Genomic DNA, 17125 nt, shown 5'->3' with positions numbered 1-17125 from the left:
CCCGATCTGGCTCCCTGCCCGCGGAACAAAAAAAGGCTGGGCAGGCGTTGGAAACTTCGACGCGCGATCCCAGACGAGAGAAGAGAGGAGATTTAAAGGCCCGAGTCATCAAAACCTGGCGAAATCTTTCGGCCATCGCATCCGCCTTTCCGGCAATGAGAACTGCCTCAAGTAATACTGCATTGTATTTTATACCCCATTATTACCTCGATACAGGGATTATCTTGGCTGAGTCTCGAGCGCACGGTTGTCGGGAATCAGATCCTGAGCCTCTCACAGCGCGCCTGGGATTGGGGACTGTTGAAGAAATGGACGAAATATGTCGCAAAACATGTATAATCGCAAGGAGATGCATTTGGATTCAGTGTAGCGTGACAATAGGATATCCCCTGAGCACCCAGGTAGTCCTTTGGTATTTTGCACGGTCGTTGTTCAGCGATTGTCCTCGACCGAATCTTCTTGTCTTCCATCTGTGGCTAGTGTCCTAGTGCCCCACCATTCCATCACCCCCGGGCCCCCAGAACGCAGCCCCACCCCGCTCAGCAAACCCCTTTCACACTGCATCGCGAACTCAAGTCCAATTACACAACTCCAACAGTAAACAATGGGAATATTCAGTAATAGGCACTGCGTTCTCAAGCTTCTAATAACTCTGTGATATCACCCGTAAAAATAACTATAAAATAAATATTCATGATTGGTTGTCGTGCTGTGAGGGCCCTCATTCTCCAAATCACGTGATCTGTATTTTCCGCCCACACAATTTGCAAACCTGCGCCTGCCTGGGCCAGGGCTCGTCAACCCGTTCTCCACGAGGCGAAAAAAATCTCTGGACAGCGCCAGCCAAGTCGCCAGCAACCCCTCACGCTGCGTTGCGCTGCTCTTTTTTAAGACACCTTTTAAATCTCCTCGAGACCTGCCGCCGCGCAGAGGAGGTTGCCCATCATGGTAAGTCGTCCTTGGAATTGCACGATTGCATCTTAGGTTGGGCGGGGACCACCAACAGCGATGCGGATACAACCCCTCCCCGCCTCGGACCATCACCAACACCATCGCCGTCGGTTCGTCCGGCTTGAATCGCTGAGCGCCAACTAACCGTCCTACAGCCGCCCCCGCCGCATCAAAAACCCGAAAATGTCCTCAAGCGCGCCCACGAGCTCATCGGGGTCAACCAGGCCCCGGCCGCCCTGACTCTGCTGCACGAGCATATCACGTCAAAGCGTTCCCGCAATGTCCCCATCGCCTCGCTGGAGCCGGTTATGGTCCTGCTCGTTGAGCAGGCCGTTGAACAGAAGAAGGGGAAGCTCGCCAAAGACGCCCTTTACCAATACAAGAATATCGCCCAGAATACCAATGTTGGGACAATAGAGGTATGTAGATGTGGATGTGGCGTCGGGCATGTGCGCTTACTAACTGGCGATGTAGCTCGTTTTGAAGAAGTTCATCGAGTTGGCGGCCGAGAAGGTCACGGCTGCTCAACAAAAGGCGGACGAGGTCCAATCGAGCATCGAGGCCACCACTGGGTCGTCCAGCGTCGAAGACCTCGAGGCCAGCGAGACCCCGGAATCCATTCTCCTGGCCACCGTTTCTGGGGAACAGTCTAAGGACCGGACTGACCGCGCGATCGTTACCCCCTGGCTGAAGTTTTTGTGGGAGGCGTACCGGACCGTCCTGGACATTCTGCGCAACAATGCGCGCCTGGAGCTCCTGTACCAGAGCACTGCGATGCAAGCGTTCGACTTCTGCCTCAAGTATGCCCGCAAGACGGAATTCCGCCGCCTTTGTGAGCTCCTCCGCAACCATGTTCAGACCGCTGCCAAGTACTCGGCTCAGATGCATGCTATCAACTTGAACGACCCGGACACCCTTCAGCGCCACCTCGAGACTCGCTTCCAACAGCTGAACGTGGCTGTGGAGTTGGAACTCTGGCAGGAGGCTTTCCGCAGCGTTGAGGATATCCATACCTTGCTCAGCCTGAGCAAGCGCCCGGCCAAGAACATCATGATGGCCAACTACTACGAGAAGCTCACCCGCATTTTCCTTGTTGGCGAGAACTACTTATTCCACGCTGCCGCTTGGTCGCGTTACTACAACCTTCTGCGGCAGTCCGCCGCCATGCTCGCCACCGGCCAGAGCAAGAAGTCCGACAGCCCGCCCGTTAGTGAAGCCGACCTGCAAAAGGCTGCCACTTTCGTGGTCCTCTCGGCCTTGTCTATCCCGGTCATCAGCACATCCCGTTCGCGCGGTGCTATGGTCGACTTTGACGAGGCGCGCAAGAACAAGAATTCGCGTCTGACCCACCTTCTCGGCCTGTCGCAAGCACCCACCCGCTCCTCGCTCTTCCGCGATGTCCTGTCCAAGGCCCTTCTCCGCCGCGCCAGCCCCCAGATCCGAGACCTGTACAACATCCTCGAGGTCGACTTCCATCCTCTCTCCATCTGCCAAAAGATTTCCCCTATCCTCGCCCAGGTCGGCGCCGACGAAGAGATGCAAAAGTACATCCTTCCCCTGCAGCAGGTCATTCTCACTCGCCTGTTCCAGCAGCTATCCCAGGTGTACGAGACGGTCGATCTTGAGTTCGTTCAGAGCCTCGCGCAATTCCCTGAGCCGTTCCAGGTTACCCGCGGCACTATCGAGAAGTTCATCATGAACGGCAATAAGAAAGGTGACCTTGCCATCCGCATGGACCATGCCACCGGCGTCCTGAGCTTTGACGTCGATGTCTTCTCCTCGGCCAAGGCCGTCCACGCTGGCTCGGCAGCGGGCTCAGCTGAGAACGAGTCCGGCTCCGTTCAGCGTCTCCAGAGCACCCCGTCGCAGATTGTCCGTTCGCAGCTCACTCGCCTGGCCGAGGTCCTCTACACAACGTGCCGGTACATCGATCCTTCATTCAACGAGGCCCGGATCAACGCCCGTGATGCAGTTCTCGCGCGTGCCAAGGCTGGGGCTGAAAAGGAGCACCTTGAGATCTTGTCGAGGAAGGAGGTGATCCAGAAGCGCAAGGACAAGGCTTCGGAGATCCAGGCCCAGAAGGAGAAGGAGCTTGCTCGCAAGAAGATGCTCCAGGAGCAGGCCCTGCAGCAAGCCGAGGCTCAGCGGTTGGCTGAGGAGCAGAAGATCCGGGAGCAGAAGCGGATGGCCGCCGAGCGCGAAGAGATCAAGAAGAAGGAAGTCGAGGGTATGCTCAAGGATATGAAGCTCGACGACGTCGAGCTGGAGGATCTGGACAACCTCGACAGCAATAAGATTCGCATGATCAAGTTGCAACAGCTCGAGCGGGAGAAGAACACCATCGCCGAGAAGCTACGCGTCACTGGCAAGCGCCTCGACCATCTGGAGCGTGCCTTCAGGAAGGAGGAAGCTAAGAAACTCCCCGAAGACTACGCCAAGCAGCGCGAACGTGATATTGCTGCCTACGAGCTGATCAAGGCCCAGACGCTCAAGGAGGCGGAGTTGAAGCACAAGGAGGACGTGGAGTTGAAGCACCGTCTGACCCGTCTGATGCCGTTTTACGAGTCCTTCCGGGCTGACCTGCACGAGCGCCGTCGCGACATGTTCGAGAAGCGCCGCCGTGATGCCGAGCGCGAGCTTGAGAAGCAGGTCACCCTCCGGCGGAAGGAGTACCGCGAGCGCAAGCTGCGCGAGAAGCGGGAGCGCGAAGAAAAGGAGCGCGCTCTCCGGGAAGCTGAGGAGCGTGCCGAGAGGGAGAAGGAGGAGGAGAAGCAGCGACAGGAGGCTCGCAAGGAGGAGCTGGCCAGGCTCAGGGAGGAGCGCGAAAAGGAGCGCGAACGGGCCAAGGAAGCGCAGGCTCGCCAGCAACAGCGCGAGGAGGAGGCCATGGCCCGTCGCAGGGCCGAGAAGGCTGCCGCCGCGGCAGTACCTATTCGGGAGCGCGAACCTTTCGCCGCTACCGGCTCCGGACCCCGCCTGCCACTTGCCGGGACTAAATCCACCTGGAGAGAGCGCGAGGCGGCCAAGGCTGCTGGCGGTGGCGCGCCATCAGATTCTGGCCCACCTCCGGCACGGGCTGCCCCGCCCCCAATCGAGCGCACCGACTCCAGAGACAGGCCCGCTGCTGGTCCTCCCCGTCTGGCTCTCGCTGGCAACAAACCCAGCTGGCGTGAGCGGGAGGCGGCTAAAAACGCCGCCGGAGGTGCCCCGCCCCCCGAACGTAGTGGCCCGCCCCCCAGGGTCGCGTCCGGCCGTGGTGAGCCGATGGACCGGGCAGGCTCCGGCCGCGGCGGTGACCGGGATGCCAGGGACAACAACGGTCCTGCACCGGAGCCGCTCAAGGCCTCGGGCGGGCCTGGTAAGTATGTACCTAAGTTCCGCAGGGAGGGTTAAGTGCTGGGAGGTGAACGTAGGTAGATGGAGCGAGGGGAAGATGAAAACATGGTTGGGTGGAAGGGGGGAGGGTACGAATCATGCCATTTCCTTTCCATTCGTTGACGAGACGTATCACACACGCACAACACACCGGAGTTTTTCTCTTTTCGGAGGGGGGGCTTCTTCTTTCTCTCGCCCTACGATATCACTGGGCATCTCTAGTCTGTGTAGAGTAGCATCACGGCTGTCACGTCCCGTTTGCGTCCCGAGTTGAGCCCAGTCTTTGACGGTATTGTGGAAGTTCACGTTAATTGGGAAGCATGGGACTGGCTGGGAGGCTGGAGAGGGTGGATGGGCTGTTGAGAATGGAAAAGTGGTTCTTTCTAACCTATACTGAATCTGCCATGCATACATGGTTCCGTGAGCCGGCATCCATACCTAACTACCTTAACGTACTCCTGTCATGCCCTGTCCGAATTGAAGCCATGTCACCTGCGCGGGAAGCGATCGATCTAGATGGGCTTGGCCCGCAGAAGACGTGAGAAGCTGAAAAGCTGCGATGGGATGGGGGGAGCTGCAGCGGAAGAAGCAGTGCCGGCATAAAAATTTAAAAATAAATAAAAGCCTCAAGAGAACGGAGGAGACACAATTGGAGAGGTGGAGAGGTATGGGCATGTATGTACACTACACATTGGTTCTGAGAAGGAGAGCTGAGTCGAGAGCGAGAGCTGCCATGCATGCAGCCTCCGGCATTACTCTGCCGACTGTGACGGTGACGGTGACGCTGATACTGACGGTGACGGTGACGGGGGAGCTAACCAAACCGACGATGTACTAAACTTAACCCGACCGGTGGGAGGTTTGCTTGCGAGGGAAGGGATCGGCGCTCCCAGGGGGGGATATCGGCGGCAGCGTCCGAGCGGATCGCTCGGAGGTTTTTGTTAGCTAGATACGAAGGATCTAGGGCTCTCTCTGACAGGCCGCGGTGGGTTTGGATCTGGGTTTGGAGGGGCTTGAACTGGGTTGGGTTGGGTTAGAGTTTCCGTGGGTGGAGTTGAGGGTGGAGAGAGGTTATCGGGATCTGGGAGTTTTGCTCCGGCACTTGACTTGTCTGAGGTCCTTTTTTTTCCCCTACCCCTTCGGAATTCGGATATTCGAGGGCTTGGACGGTGGAGAGGGAGGTTGGGGGCTGGTCCTTGTTCTTTTTTGGCTGACTCTGTCCTGTTTGCATCGAGCCAAGGACGGCTTGTTTTTCTTCTTTTTTTGGCTGTTGTGCTTGTTGCAGGGGGTTCGACTCGAGCAGGGGAGGGACTCTTCTCTCTGTTGTTTCTCGATGCAACCCTGGGCTTGTGTGTTTCTGTCTCTTGCCAAACGCGGCTCGCGGATGACAACATGCATTTCGACTCAACAGGACCTCACCTGAAATCAGCTGATCCTTGTTGGAATGCAAATGTAAATATTTGCTGCGCTCTGTCGGAAGAAGAAAAGCTCGTATGCACGGTCATACGCCGCGAGGCTGCGGCTGGGGTGCAGCTGCATCTGTGAGGTGAAGTGTCCTTGGAACGATGAAACCTCGGGGTATCGGGTGACGGGTGCAGCTGTGGTTGGCAGTATGGAGGTAGGTAGCAGTTCAGGCTCGGTACTGCGAGTCATGGAGCAAACAGGTACGGGCAGGGGAAGGGGAAGGCTTGCGATAGGAGATCGGGAGCTCAGATGAAGGAGGGGGTGGCTTGGGTGGAGGACTGTCATAGGGGCAAGGATAGGTACCGAGGGATGGAGGCTGCAAGATCGAAAAAAATCTGATGAGTGCGGAGAAGAAGGCGATGGACGGCCTTGCTCAGCTGAGGAGCCTCGTTCGTTGCGGGCTTCTTTCGGCGGGTAACATTCACTCAGCCCTAGCGCCAATAGTCTAGACTCGGTATATGCAATGCAGGTGCATCGGGGGCCCAAACACCTTTCTCGCGAGTCGTGAGAGTGGAATTGTGGAAACATCAAGACGAGAGACCGGAGCTGTTTGCGCAACAAAGTCATAACGCCGTCTTGACCCTGCGTTGTTTGTGATGGACTCATGGAGACGCGTTTTCCCAAAGCCCGGGTTTGTTGCAGCTTCGGGTGTCACGGTCACACTGATATCCGGCAGCGTTGTGACCTAACGGGAAATTGGGCGCCTGCAGCCGGCAGAGCTACTGACTGGCTCGCTGCAGGGCAATATCACGGCGTCGTAGCGAAACGCAAGAAGCATGCCGTCCTACCTCACGGGAGACTGGGTCGACACGAGCGGGCGTAACGCAGCCTGCCGGTTTTCTGACAGGTGAGTGAGGGCAATAATCATGCAAACGGCCTCAATATTGTCTGCGCGCGCCTCCTCGTGGCAGCACTGGCTGGCGGTGCCTAAAAATAAGGGGCAAAAGCAAGCATCGGGATGTTGAAGGTGCCGCAAACCCGGACTACCGGGTCAAACACACCATACACAACAGTATGTAGTTAACTGGGAGGAGCCGACAACCCGAGTGCACCACATACGAATACATATGTAGTTACCGAACCAAGCGAGCACATTCTTTTAAACTTTGAAGAGGTCAAGGCGAGGAGGACTGGGTATCGGCATTGGTAGGTATGAAAAAAGACGGGTCCAAGCAAGTCAGATTTCACTTCACGGTGTGATAAATGATAAATCGACAGCGAGCAGGAGGCACAGTCAGGATGAGAGAGAGAAAGGAGACAAGTGACAGGTCAGGAAATCAGGGTCCAAGCTGGATAGGACCCACCAGATCCGGCTGGGCGAGGGCCAGACCCAGGCCCTCGCCAGCGCTAGTGCAGGTACGCAGCGATCCGCCAACGAAAGGGCGACCATGGTCGTTCTCGCTTCCCGTTTTGGTTTGTGGGCGGACCCTGCCGAGCCCTGCCCAGTTCTGATCGTTTTTCCTTTCTCCATCTCATCTCCACTTGGGCCCGATGCAGCTGCACGCACCGAATCCCCCGACTCCCGAGCTGAACTTCAAGGCGAGAGCATCCATGGCGAACAAACGGGCTGTGCTGTGTTTCACGACATGAGAACGCTAACTTCAGAAGCGCTGTGGAGAGTCTGTGAGCCGTGATCGGGGCCACCGGAAGCTAGGGTCATCCCAGTCTAAACTCGCTCGTTTTTACTCAACTCATCGTGGACCTTGACGCCGACTTTCGACGACGGAATTCGCGGCACTTCAGCGCCCCAGCTCTCTGCAGTCGTCCGTGCGAGCACTCACCTTGGCACACACGGGCGTCTACCAAAAACGGCTGTTGTGTGGACGCCGCCATGTTCCCGCATCACCAGACTGGCTTGGATCTGGGCCCACGCTTCTCTGCGTCGACGCAAATGAGTGCCCAGCCCCATCGGAGCATCCACTGGCCATGCCGAACCCTAGTCCAATATTCTAGCGTAGTCTAACTCTGTACGTACTGTGTGTATGGTTGCTTTCTCGTCCTGCGTGTGATGAATCGATGGACGCATAAAGATATCGTGTTTCCCGGACTCTGGAAATTCCATTCTCCCCTTTCTCCAGGGTCCTCCTCCGACACCACAAAACAAACGAAGATCTTTCTAGATCTTGCCTCGTCGGTCCATTCGTTTACTACTACCCCAATCCTTCGACTGCACTGTAGCCCCGGCTCCAGCCAGACATTCGTTCTCCCTCTCCCAGCATGGCCGCCTTCAAGATGGCCGCCGCTATGGCGGCAGTGGCTCTGGTCGGACACGTCCAGGCCACCGAGGTCCCCCTACCCCCCTGCCTCGACCCCTTCCAGCCTTTTGTCTACTCGGGCTGCTTCCAGGAGACGAGCAACACGCAGCTCCTGCCCTACCGCAGCCTCTCCCCTCCCGATGACATGACCGTCGAGAAGTGTGTTGCCGAGTGCAAGGGCAACGGCTATCGCTATGCCGGCCTCGTCTACTACGGCGTGTGCTATTGTGGCCAGACCGTCAACGGTCCTCACGCCGAGGAGTCCCAGTGCAACCTCCCCTGCAAGGGCAACGAGACCCAGACCTGCGGTGGCAACGGCATATTCTCCGTCTACTCGGACCCCACCTTCGAGCCCATCGAGGACGTGACAATCGAGGACTACGACAACCTCGGCTGCTGGACCGACGACTCCAGCATGGGCCGTGCCCTGACCTACCGCCAGGACCAGGTTGACGGTGCTACCTTGACCACCGAGAAGTGTCTGCAGGCCTGCCGTGACGGCGGCTTCCCCTTTGCCGGTACCGAATTTGGTGGTAAGTGATGGCAGTTGTTGACCTCGGCCTCGGATTCATCTCTAACACGTGAGCAGGCGAATGCTACTGTGGTGTTGTGATTGGCAACGACACGTATGCGGCTCCCGCCGACGAGTGCAACATGCCCTGCAACGGCAACTCGGGCCAGTCTTGCGGTGGCCGTGGACGCCTGAACCTGTACGTCGCCGATGAGCTGCAGTCGCTCGAGCCCTGCGGTTACCAGCCGCCCGTCTCCAGCAGCAGCACGCTGCCGCCCGCCTCGTCAACCGCCCCTCCCGAGACCTCCACCGTCCCGCCGACCAGCACCACCCCGATCACCTCGACCACGACCACGAGCAGCTCCGCCTGCGTGAGCACCACCGTCGTGCCGCCCACCTGTGAGTACAAGTGCGGCAAGTGGTGCTCGTCGCCGCTGCCCGACTGGGACGATGTCAAGTCGTGCAAGGCTGCGTGGTCCCACTGCGCGATCCAGGTCGCCTCGTGCTTCAAGCACGCCGGCTGGCCCGAGGTCCTCAACTGCTTCGACTTTGGCGAGTGGTGTGCCGACGTCAACAAGTACTGCGACAGCAAGCCGCGCGGCGGCTGCCGCAAGGGCGACTTCTGGGGCCAGAAGCCCCCCAAGGGCGGCTCCAACCCCCCCAAGACCGTCACCGTCACCACCACCTGCGCGCCCACCGCGACCGTGACCAAGCCCACCACCCCCTCCTCCACCGTCACCCGGTGCCCCATCCCGACCCCCACCAACATCTGCATCCAACCCAAGAGCCTCCTCTTCGGCTACGGCCCGGGCAAGCCCGTCGGCGGCATCGAGATGCCCGTGGTGACGTGCAACGACCTGGCCGAGGACTGGCCCAACTACCCGTTCAAGCAGTACACAGACCTGGACAGCCGCAAGTGCCGCAAGTACCAGCGCAACAAGTGCCCGAGCGCGTGCGCCGACGCCTGCAAGGAGCAGTACGACGACTGCGTCGCCGTCTACGCCGAGGGCTGCCGGACCAAGCCCAGCAGGCCCCGCGACGCCAACTACTTCGAGTTCCACAGCAGCGTCGAGAAGCGCACCTTTGGCTGGTTCGACAACTACGCCGGCGCCATCGTCAAATGCAAGGCCCAGTACAGCGACTGCCTGAGCACCAACAGGGGTGTTACCGGTGCCGGGAAGTGCCCCAAGTTTGGGGGGTGGTAGATTCGAGGTAATGAAGAAGGGATTATGAGTGGAATGAGGGATGGGGGATGAAAAGCAGAGGCGTTGAAATGGATTGATGAAAACATAGCTTCTTACGCTCCTTAGCATACCAGTAAATATTAATACTTAGTACCTGTACCACCCTCTCGTTCCTTGTGCTTGTACGACATTTCTTTTCTGCGTAAAAAGAAAAAAAAAAAGGTAGCATTCCCGAACGTCACCAAACCAACCAAACCCGCTTCTTCTAGCATTTGCCCCTTGAGGACAATGTCGACGAGGACACTGCCTCATCCCGAAGCCCGATAGTTTCCCCGCCTAGTCCCGCGACGTCGTTGGCAAATTTGGTCACCGCTCGACCACTTCTCGAGCGGCAGCCCAAGGAGCCCCCCTCCCCTTCGCCCCGCGGATAGGGTAGCCCTATGGAGGGCAAAGGGGTGGCTCTCTGGGCGAGGGGGGAGAGACATGGTCGATGCCCTAGTGGGACGAGGAGGGTTCTAGGGAAACGGAGGAGACGGAGGGTTCTAGGGAAAAAGGGGGACGGAGGGCTCTAGGAAATAAGGGAGGCGGAGGGTTCTAGAAGAAACAGGAGACGGAGGGTTCTAGGAACTAAAGGAGGCGGAGGTTCTAGGAAGAAAAGGGGAAGGGAGGGTCCAGTAGAAGATGGGATACGAAAAGAGGGCGTATGAGGGCGCCGTGGGTGGATTAGAAGAGGTCCTAGCCCAATACGTTGAAATATTTCTTCATTGACCCAGCTTATCCCTGGGTAGAGCCCGGGGAATTCTCGGCAGACCCGCCACCTAGTACAGAGAAGCTGCTCTCCCGGAGCGGAAGGGGGGTGAAGATGGAGAGGAGAACGGCGAATAAGGCAGAAAGGCTGGACCAGCAGCAACAGCTCATCAAATGGAAGTTACACTAAATCACGAAACCCGGAAACCTTGTGTTGACTTTGACAATTGTTCACTCAATCCTACATTCCAGATATTCAGCCCGGCCTTTGGCGGAGAGCAAGTCCTGGGCCAAGGAAGATAAGAGGAGGGAGGGAATTCCAAATATAATGTAATATTTTAACAAAAATGAAAAAGTCCTGAGGGGAATAATCTTGAAATCAACAAAAGAATGGGCGACCCCGGAATCGAACCGGGGTTTCTTCGGTTTTGTATGTGGAACAAGCCACAACGAAACGTCCTGACCACTAGACTAGTCACCCTGTGTTGATGGATGATGAGATGCTGTGGAATTTGAGGCTTTTGTGTGGGCTAGGGAGTGGCAGTGAGTGGCAGTGAGTGGGTGTGTGAGTGGGTTGTATGCAGTTGAGCTCCGCTTGGCAGTGGATTGCCCCTTGACCTGCATGAGCCGGCGGCATTTGGGTGGCTAAGCAGACGTAGCAGTGGTTTGGAGTTGTGGTGGCATTACTGTGTAGAGGTACATACTTCCATAGATACCATAGTACCATGCTCTAGCACCATGGAATGTGACTTGTTGGTATACGGGATTCGGGCTATGACGGCCATGTGATATTCCATTTCCTATCACCACTTTGGGAATTATTTCCGTTGCCAGAGCTACACTACACCCACCCATGCATACTCAACTTTAAGCTCAACCCCATTACCCAGCAGGAAGCGGCGCGCAGGTGGACTCGGCAGGGTTCCGGGGGAAGGTCTGAGCAAAATGGCATGGCCGCCTTCCATCGTGGAATTACCACAGTTTCTCGAAAATAACAAACAAGCCCCAACGCCCGCGCTAATGCAATTATGTCTTTTTTTTTTCTCAAAAAGATCCTGACTCACTGGAGAAGCTCCTCACAACTCCAGTCCTCGTAGCTAACATCAACGTGTTAGTGGCCGGCTGAGAGATGGCCATGGAAAGCAGCACTTACTATCCATCCGGCAGGTACCGACGCACGATGAGGGGAATCTTTTTCTCCCTCAGCTCCTTGATGGCAATCTGCAATGGATCCGTCTCGCCCTCGAGGTCGACCAATACGGGCGCGTTCATGCTGTGATTTCAATCAGCACACCGGCCCGTCCTTCCATCCCTCGCAACGCGTAACCCACCTAATCTGCAGCGCCCTAGTCCCCAGAATGCGCGCCTTCTCGTATTTGGTCATAAAGGGCGTGGTTGTACGTTGGTCGTTGGGGATCTTCTTATCCTTGTGCGACTTGTCGTTGCCCTTGCCGTGATTAGCGGCCGCGTTGGGATCCCCCGACGCGACGACATGATCGGCATCCTGGTTCTCGCCCTCAAGCTCCGGTGCACGCGCAGCATCGTCTTCCTCGGCCGGTTCCGGCTCGGGCTCGTAGTACTCATCGGGGTCCTCGTCGAAGGCGGGCTCGTCGTTGCTAGGCGAAGAGGGAGAGGTTAGAGGGGCTCGCGATAAAGACGCGGCAGTCCGATGCGCTTACAGAGGCTCGCGATCGTCGTCACCACCGCTGTAGTCGGACATGTTGATAGATTTGTGAAAAAAAAAAAAAAAAACGGATTGATGAAGGACGTGAATGTGTTGAGTCGGGTGCGAGTTACAATGTCGAGGGAAGGTGGTTTGTTGATGTTGATGAAAGAAGCGGCTGCGAATGGCAAAGAGCGGCCGATGGAGGGACAGTGAAAAATTTGAGTGGGGCACCTCTTCCACTTCAGTCGAGGTTGCTTTGCAGGTGAGTGGCGTTCGCCGCACACAGTGTGAGTGCGTTAAGCTCAATTGCCTGCCGGGAACTGCTTGGACGCACACCCACCCACAAAAAAAGTTGGGGAATTTTGAAGCTCTGGAACTTGGAACTTTTGAACTGCAATTGCAACTTCCACCGCTTCATGCACAATCCAAGCTCGGGCTGATGCTCCCCTCCGCTAGAGCCATGAAGCGGAAAGCAACAGCGGAGGGTGGAGGGCCATCCGGTCTGTCCAAACGGCAACAGGTCCAGTCACCACAGGGGACCGACACCGAGTTTCTCCCTCCCGCATCAGCCGACACAACTATCTTGACCCTGGACGGCAACGACAACGACCAAGGCCAAGACTACTACAACGACAATGATAACAACAACGACAACGACAACACCACCACCACCACTACTACCACATCCGACCCCCACCAACCCCTCACCCCAACAGCAACCTCCATCCCCAGCACCCCTTCCCCGCCGCGCCCGCAAGTTCCCCTCCGACCTCAAAACCATCCCCTGCACTTACCCAGGGCTGCCCCAAGACCTTTCAACCGGCCACCGCGGCTGGGCCGCTCCACTCCTGCTCCCACACTCAACGAACGGACGGCACCGGTGCGCCTACGAAAGGGTGCGGCAAGACCTACCATGAAGGAGGAAAGCACCTGGCGCAGCACATCAAGGGCTCGCACACCCCACGAGAAGAAGTACGCCTGCGCCGAGCCCGACTGCGAGCAAGTCCTTCGTGACCGCCACCCGCCTGCGCCGACACGCCGCCATCCACGAGGGCGCCGAGCGCTTCCGCTGTCGGGGCTACGAGGGCTGCAGTCTGAGCTTCCGCAAGCATCAGACCCTGCAGCGCCATGTGCGTGTGGCGCATCTGGGTACCGCCGCGTTTGTGTGCACCGCGGCGGAGGATTGTGAGGCGGGGTTTGATACCGCCGGCGCGCTGCGGAGGCATGTTGAGAGGGAGCATGGGGAGCTTAGGTTTTGGTGTGAGGAGTGCGCTGCTGGTGGTGGTGATGAGGAGGAGGGGGATGGTCGTAAGGTTGGGTTTAGGACGCTGTTGATGCTGCAGACGCATATGCGCAAGGAGCACGTCGATTGCGTGTTTTGTGACGTCAAGTGTGGGAGTCAGGCTGACCTCGAGAGGCATGTGGATATGTACCACTCTGGCACGACGGTGGAGGATAGGAAAACGGTCGAGTGCCCGTGGGACGGGTGCGGGAAGAAGTTTACGAGGGTGCCGAACCTGAACACGCATATCCGGTCGGCACACGAGGGGTTTCGGTTCGTTTGCGGGCAGGTGGATACCTACCAGGTCGAGGACATTGCCGACTGGAACTGGCAGGAGGAAGGGTGCGGGCAGGCCTTCATCAGCAAGATGAAGATGGAGGAGCACGTACGCTACGTGCACCTGGGCAGGAAGCGGCCGCCCAAGCTGTACACGGTCAAGTCGGCGCTGCCGGGCGATGAGGATGAGATGTCTGCTGCCTTGCCGACGCGGACGATCCCCTGCTCTGTCGAAGAGTGCGAGACCATGTTTATCCGAGCATGCCGACCTGGACAAGCATCTGCAGAAGCATCACCCCAAACTGCAAGAAGAATGCCATCGACCCGCGCCTGCAGGAGAGCAGCCGGAAACGACGAGCCGTTTTGGGTTGAGTCGGTTATCCCTGCTGTAGCCGAACCGAGTTTCGACGCGGAATGGACTGAGATGCGCAGGCTGATCGACTTGGACGCGCTAGTGGACGCGAAAGAGTAGAATGAAAAGTGATGTTTTTGAGATGCATGGCTATGCAGGAGTACATATACCCTTTGCTGTTTTTGTTGCTTGCTATGGGATGTCAAAATATCGGAGGGCCAGAGGTCGATGAGCTGGAGGTTAAAAGCAACGCTGTTATGTTATGTTATGCTACAGAAGTGCGAGGGACAACGCCAGGTATCAATACAATATGAGAATTTCTTTGTCCAAACATTTCCTTCTTAACAACCATTCCATCCTAGCATAACCGCCATCCCACCCCCCAACTGAACAACCAAAACCAACCAACTCTCCCTTCCCATCTCACCATACTAACTAACTAGCAACCCCCTAGAAACTCAACGCCCCTTGCCGCGCGACCTAGTCCCAGGCCCAGACCAACCCCAACGTCCATCCCAACCACCACCACTCGCACCACCACCACCACTACCACCGCCAACACCATCACCACCTCCGCCACCGCACAACCCACACCCGCTACAATACCCCAGCGTCTGCAACATATGTGTGTGCCGCGCCGCCGCCGTCTGCATATCCTGCCTCAGGGCGGCCGCACGCAGCCGGGCCTCGCGGAGCTGCGCTTGGTATTGTTGTTGGAGGTGGAGCTCTTGCGCGTGGAGGTCCGCTTCGGCGGCTGGGGTTGCGGCTGCTGCTTCGGCGGCGGCGGTGGTGGTGGCTGCTGTGGCGGTGGTTGCTGGGTGGTGGGGATGGGGGTGATGTAGGTGTGGGTAGTGGTGGTGTGGGAGGGGGAGGGGGAGGGGGAGGCTGTGAGTGTGGGGGGGCGGGAGGGTGGCGGGGAGGGGGAGGGTAGGGTTGGGATTGGGGTTGAAAGGGGGATGTTGCGGCGGCGGGAAGATGCGGATGTGGTTGGGGTTGTAGGGGGGAGGGGTTCGGCTTGCTGGGGGGGTGTTGTCGATGTGGTGGAAATCGAAGAAAGGGTCGACGGGGCGGACGGGATGGCGTGGGGCGATGCGGTGGTCGGAATTTCCCTGGTTGATGGGGTTGGTGCCGTGGCTGTAAAGGGGGGCTACTCTTTGTAAGGTCGAGCAGGAAACGAACTAAGGGGCTGGGGATGGAGAGGCGCCGCGATGGGTTCATGCCTCGGTCGGCTGGTGAGAATGAGAAAATCCCTTGTGTCGTCGTAGTCCGGCGTTATGTTGATGGCCGTCACCACGGCGGGGGGTAGGTGGCCGGGGGGTGCGTTGTCAGGAGGTGGGTAGTGTATGAATTCGTCGAAGTCGAAGTCGAATTCATCATCCATGTACCTCTGCTCGTTTTCCGCTTCGTTGTTTTCTGGTCTCGCCTGGCCACCGTTCCCCCCCTCTGCTTGACCACCCTCGGCCTCTTTGCCCTCTTCGTCCCTTCCGCCCTCGCCATGCTTATCAGCGTGTTCTTGCGCATCAGCCCACGCCTCTTCCTCAGATGAGTCCGATTCCGAGTCACTGTCCGTCTCAAGGTCGGGGACGGGGTCGGGCCTAGGTCTGCTCTCAGGATGACGCCTTGGATCGGTGGTGCTGTCTTCAGCCCCTGTTGCCGCTTCGTGAAGATTCTCCCTTTGGGACGGCTGGCGGTAGCCGGGGCTGTTTTTCGCTCTGGCTGGCGGGCGGGAGGTGGTCGGCCGGGGGGTGCCGGGGCCGGGCTATCATCACCAGGGGTTGTGGTCAGCATACTGGCTTTGTCATAAGATGAGATAGTTGAGAGCTCTTACTTTGCTCGCGTTAGAAGACATGATGGATTTGCAGAATATGTCTGATAGCTGCTCTAGTGGGTGTGGAGGAAGAATACCGACCGTTCGTTATCCAAGAGGGTTGACATGACCCCTTTTTATACTTTTAACATGTCCCTTAGTCATACAGATTAACGCACTCTTGTGCTCTCCGATACACCACAGACACGAGGCAACAGTCATGTCAGGAGGTGAAGTTTCACTCCTCGGAGCAGGACCTACAGCGCACATCAAGGCTAGGAGAACACGTTCAGGGGTTACTATCCTAATCATTTCATCACCGGAGAGTCAACATCCTAGAACAAACGGATGCCGTCGCGCTGTCGGTTTACTTCCCGCTAACCTGCATATGTGTGTACAATCCAACCCAACTCTCATACATTTGTTGTTACAGTTCCACCACCTACGCGGGCCAACGAATAAGATGACTCCTGGTCTCGGAGACCGGAGCAAACACAGAAACATATAAGCCCCTCCTCCTCCAGATATACCGTCCAACCGGTTCGGTGTGGCTCTTTGTTGGCTGTGTTATCCCACGCCGATGCGGCGTATTCCTTGTGGATCGGCCCCTGCCCAAACCCAAAATGCAACGTGTATGGCATGCACGTGGACAGACCGATGGTGGCCGGTGGGTGTTTCGGTAGCCGCGACTTTAGCGTTTGGGCCTCAAACATACCCTCGACAATACACCATCATCATCAACTCCGCCAGACTCATCACCCAAAACAAACACAACACACTATCACAGCTTACTATCCCTCCCATCCGCCCCCAGCGCCCCACTCATCATATACATCTCCCTCCTGCGGCTGCTGCTGCTGCTGTAGCACCCCCCCAACCGCACCTCCCAAACAAGACCGGCTCCCTCCCGCCCTTGGGCCCCCAACACGCGGCGGCTATCGCCGCCCTCTCAAATACAATCTACACACTGACAAACCCGTCCCAGAAGCGACTCCGCCCGCCCTCCATCGACCTTGTCCCTCACCACCTCAATTTTCGAGGCCGCGACCAGAGACCCTCCACTCCTCCAAAATACTTACTCTCACAACGAGGGGCGTATCCCTCCGCTTCAGCAACCAACGATGGTCTGCTCCGACTGGTCCTCCTACTCACCGACGATCTTCTCCCTCCGACAAACCGACTAGCCACCATACCAGCATAGCCCCACTCTAGACCCAAGCAACTCCAACAACAACTCCGACCCAGGACTACTTGC

General features: G+C 57.5%; 5 protein-coding genes and 1 non-coding gene across 6 annotated transcripts; 3 read left to right on the top strand and 3 right to left on the bottom strand.

The window, feature by feature from the left end:
• Positions 1 to 945: 945 nt before the first annotated feature.
• CHGG_05751 (uncharacterized protein) lies at positions 946 to 4344 on the top strand (the record flags this gene model as incomplete). Its single annotated transcript, XM_001221845.1, has 3 exons — positions 946 to 948; positions 1107 to 1370; positions 1426 to 4344. 3 exons carry the CDS (start codon positions 946 to 948, stop codon positions 4342 to 4344), a joined length of 3186 nt encoding a protein of 1061 aa, XP_001221846.1.
• Positions 4345 to 8007: 3663 nt separating this feature from the next.
• On the top strand, positions 8008 to 9761 carry CHGG_05750 (uncharacterized protein; the record flags this gene model as incomplete). Its single annotated transcript, XM_001221844.1, has 2 exons — positions 8008 to 8578; positions 8635 to 9761. 2 exons carry the CDS (start codon positions 8008 to 8010, stop codon positions 9759 to 9761), a joined length of 1698 nt encoding a protein of 565 aa, XP_001221845.1.
• A 1117-nt stretch (positions 9762 to 10878) lies between these two features.
• On the bottom strand, positions 10879 to 10968 carry CHGG_11360. Its single transcript has one exon. It is a non-coding gene; the product is annotated as a tRNA-His (tRNA).
• Positions 10969 to 11547: 579 nt separating this feature from the next.
• Positions 11548 to 12207, bottom strand: CHGG_05749 (uncharacterized protein; the record flags this gene model as incomplete). Its single annotated transcript, XM_001221843.1, has 4 exons — positions 11548 to 11584; positions 11641 to 11760; positions 11819 to 12103; positions 12167 to 12207. 4 exons carry the CDS (start codon positions 12205 to 12207, stop codon positions 11548 to 11550), a joined length of 483 nt encoding a protein of 160 aa, XP_001221844.1.
• An 859-nt stretch (positions 12208 to 13066) lies between these two features.
• CHGG_05748 (uncharacterized protein) lies at positions 13067 to 14183 on the top strand (the record flags this gene model as incomplete). The annotated part of the gene is made up of 2 exons (XM_001221842.1): positions 13067 to 13125; positions 13247 to 14183. The coding sequence occupies 2 exons, from the start codon at positions 13067 to 13069 to the stop codon at positions 14181 to 14183; spliced, it is 996 nt and encodes a 331-aa protein (XP_001221843.1).
• Positions 14184 to 14521: 338 nt separating this feature from the next.
• On the bottom strand, positions 14522 to 15912 carry CHGG_05747 (uncharacterized protein; the record flags this gene model as incomplete). Its single annotated transcript, XM_001221841.1, has 3 exons — positions 14522 to 15081; positions 15243 to 15822; positions 15892 to 15912. The coding sequence occupies 3 exons, from the start codon at positions 15910 to 15912 to the stop codon at positions 14522 to 14524; spliced, it is 1161 nt and encodes a 386-aa protein (XP_001221842.1).
• Positions 15913 to 17125: the final 1213 nt, after the last annotated feature.

The sequence above is a fragment of the Chaetomium globosum genome, genomic scaffold (genome assembly GCF_000143365.1).
Source record: "Chaetomium globosum CBS 148.51 scaffold_3 genomic scaffold, whole genome shotgun sequence".
In the NCBI taxonomy this organism is placed as follows: domain Eukaryota; kingdom Fungi; phylum Ascomycota; class Sordariomycetes; order Sordariales; family Chaetomiaceae; genus Chaetomium; species Chaetomium globosum.
The sequence above is the reverse complement of the archived record's forward strand: the minus strand, read 5'-3'. Positions and strand labels throughout refer to the sequence as shown.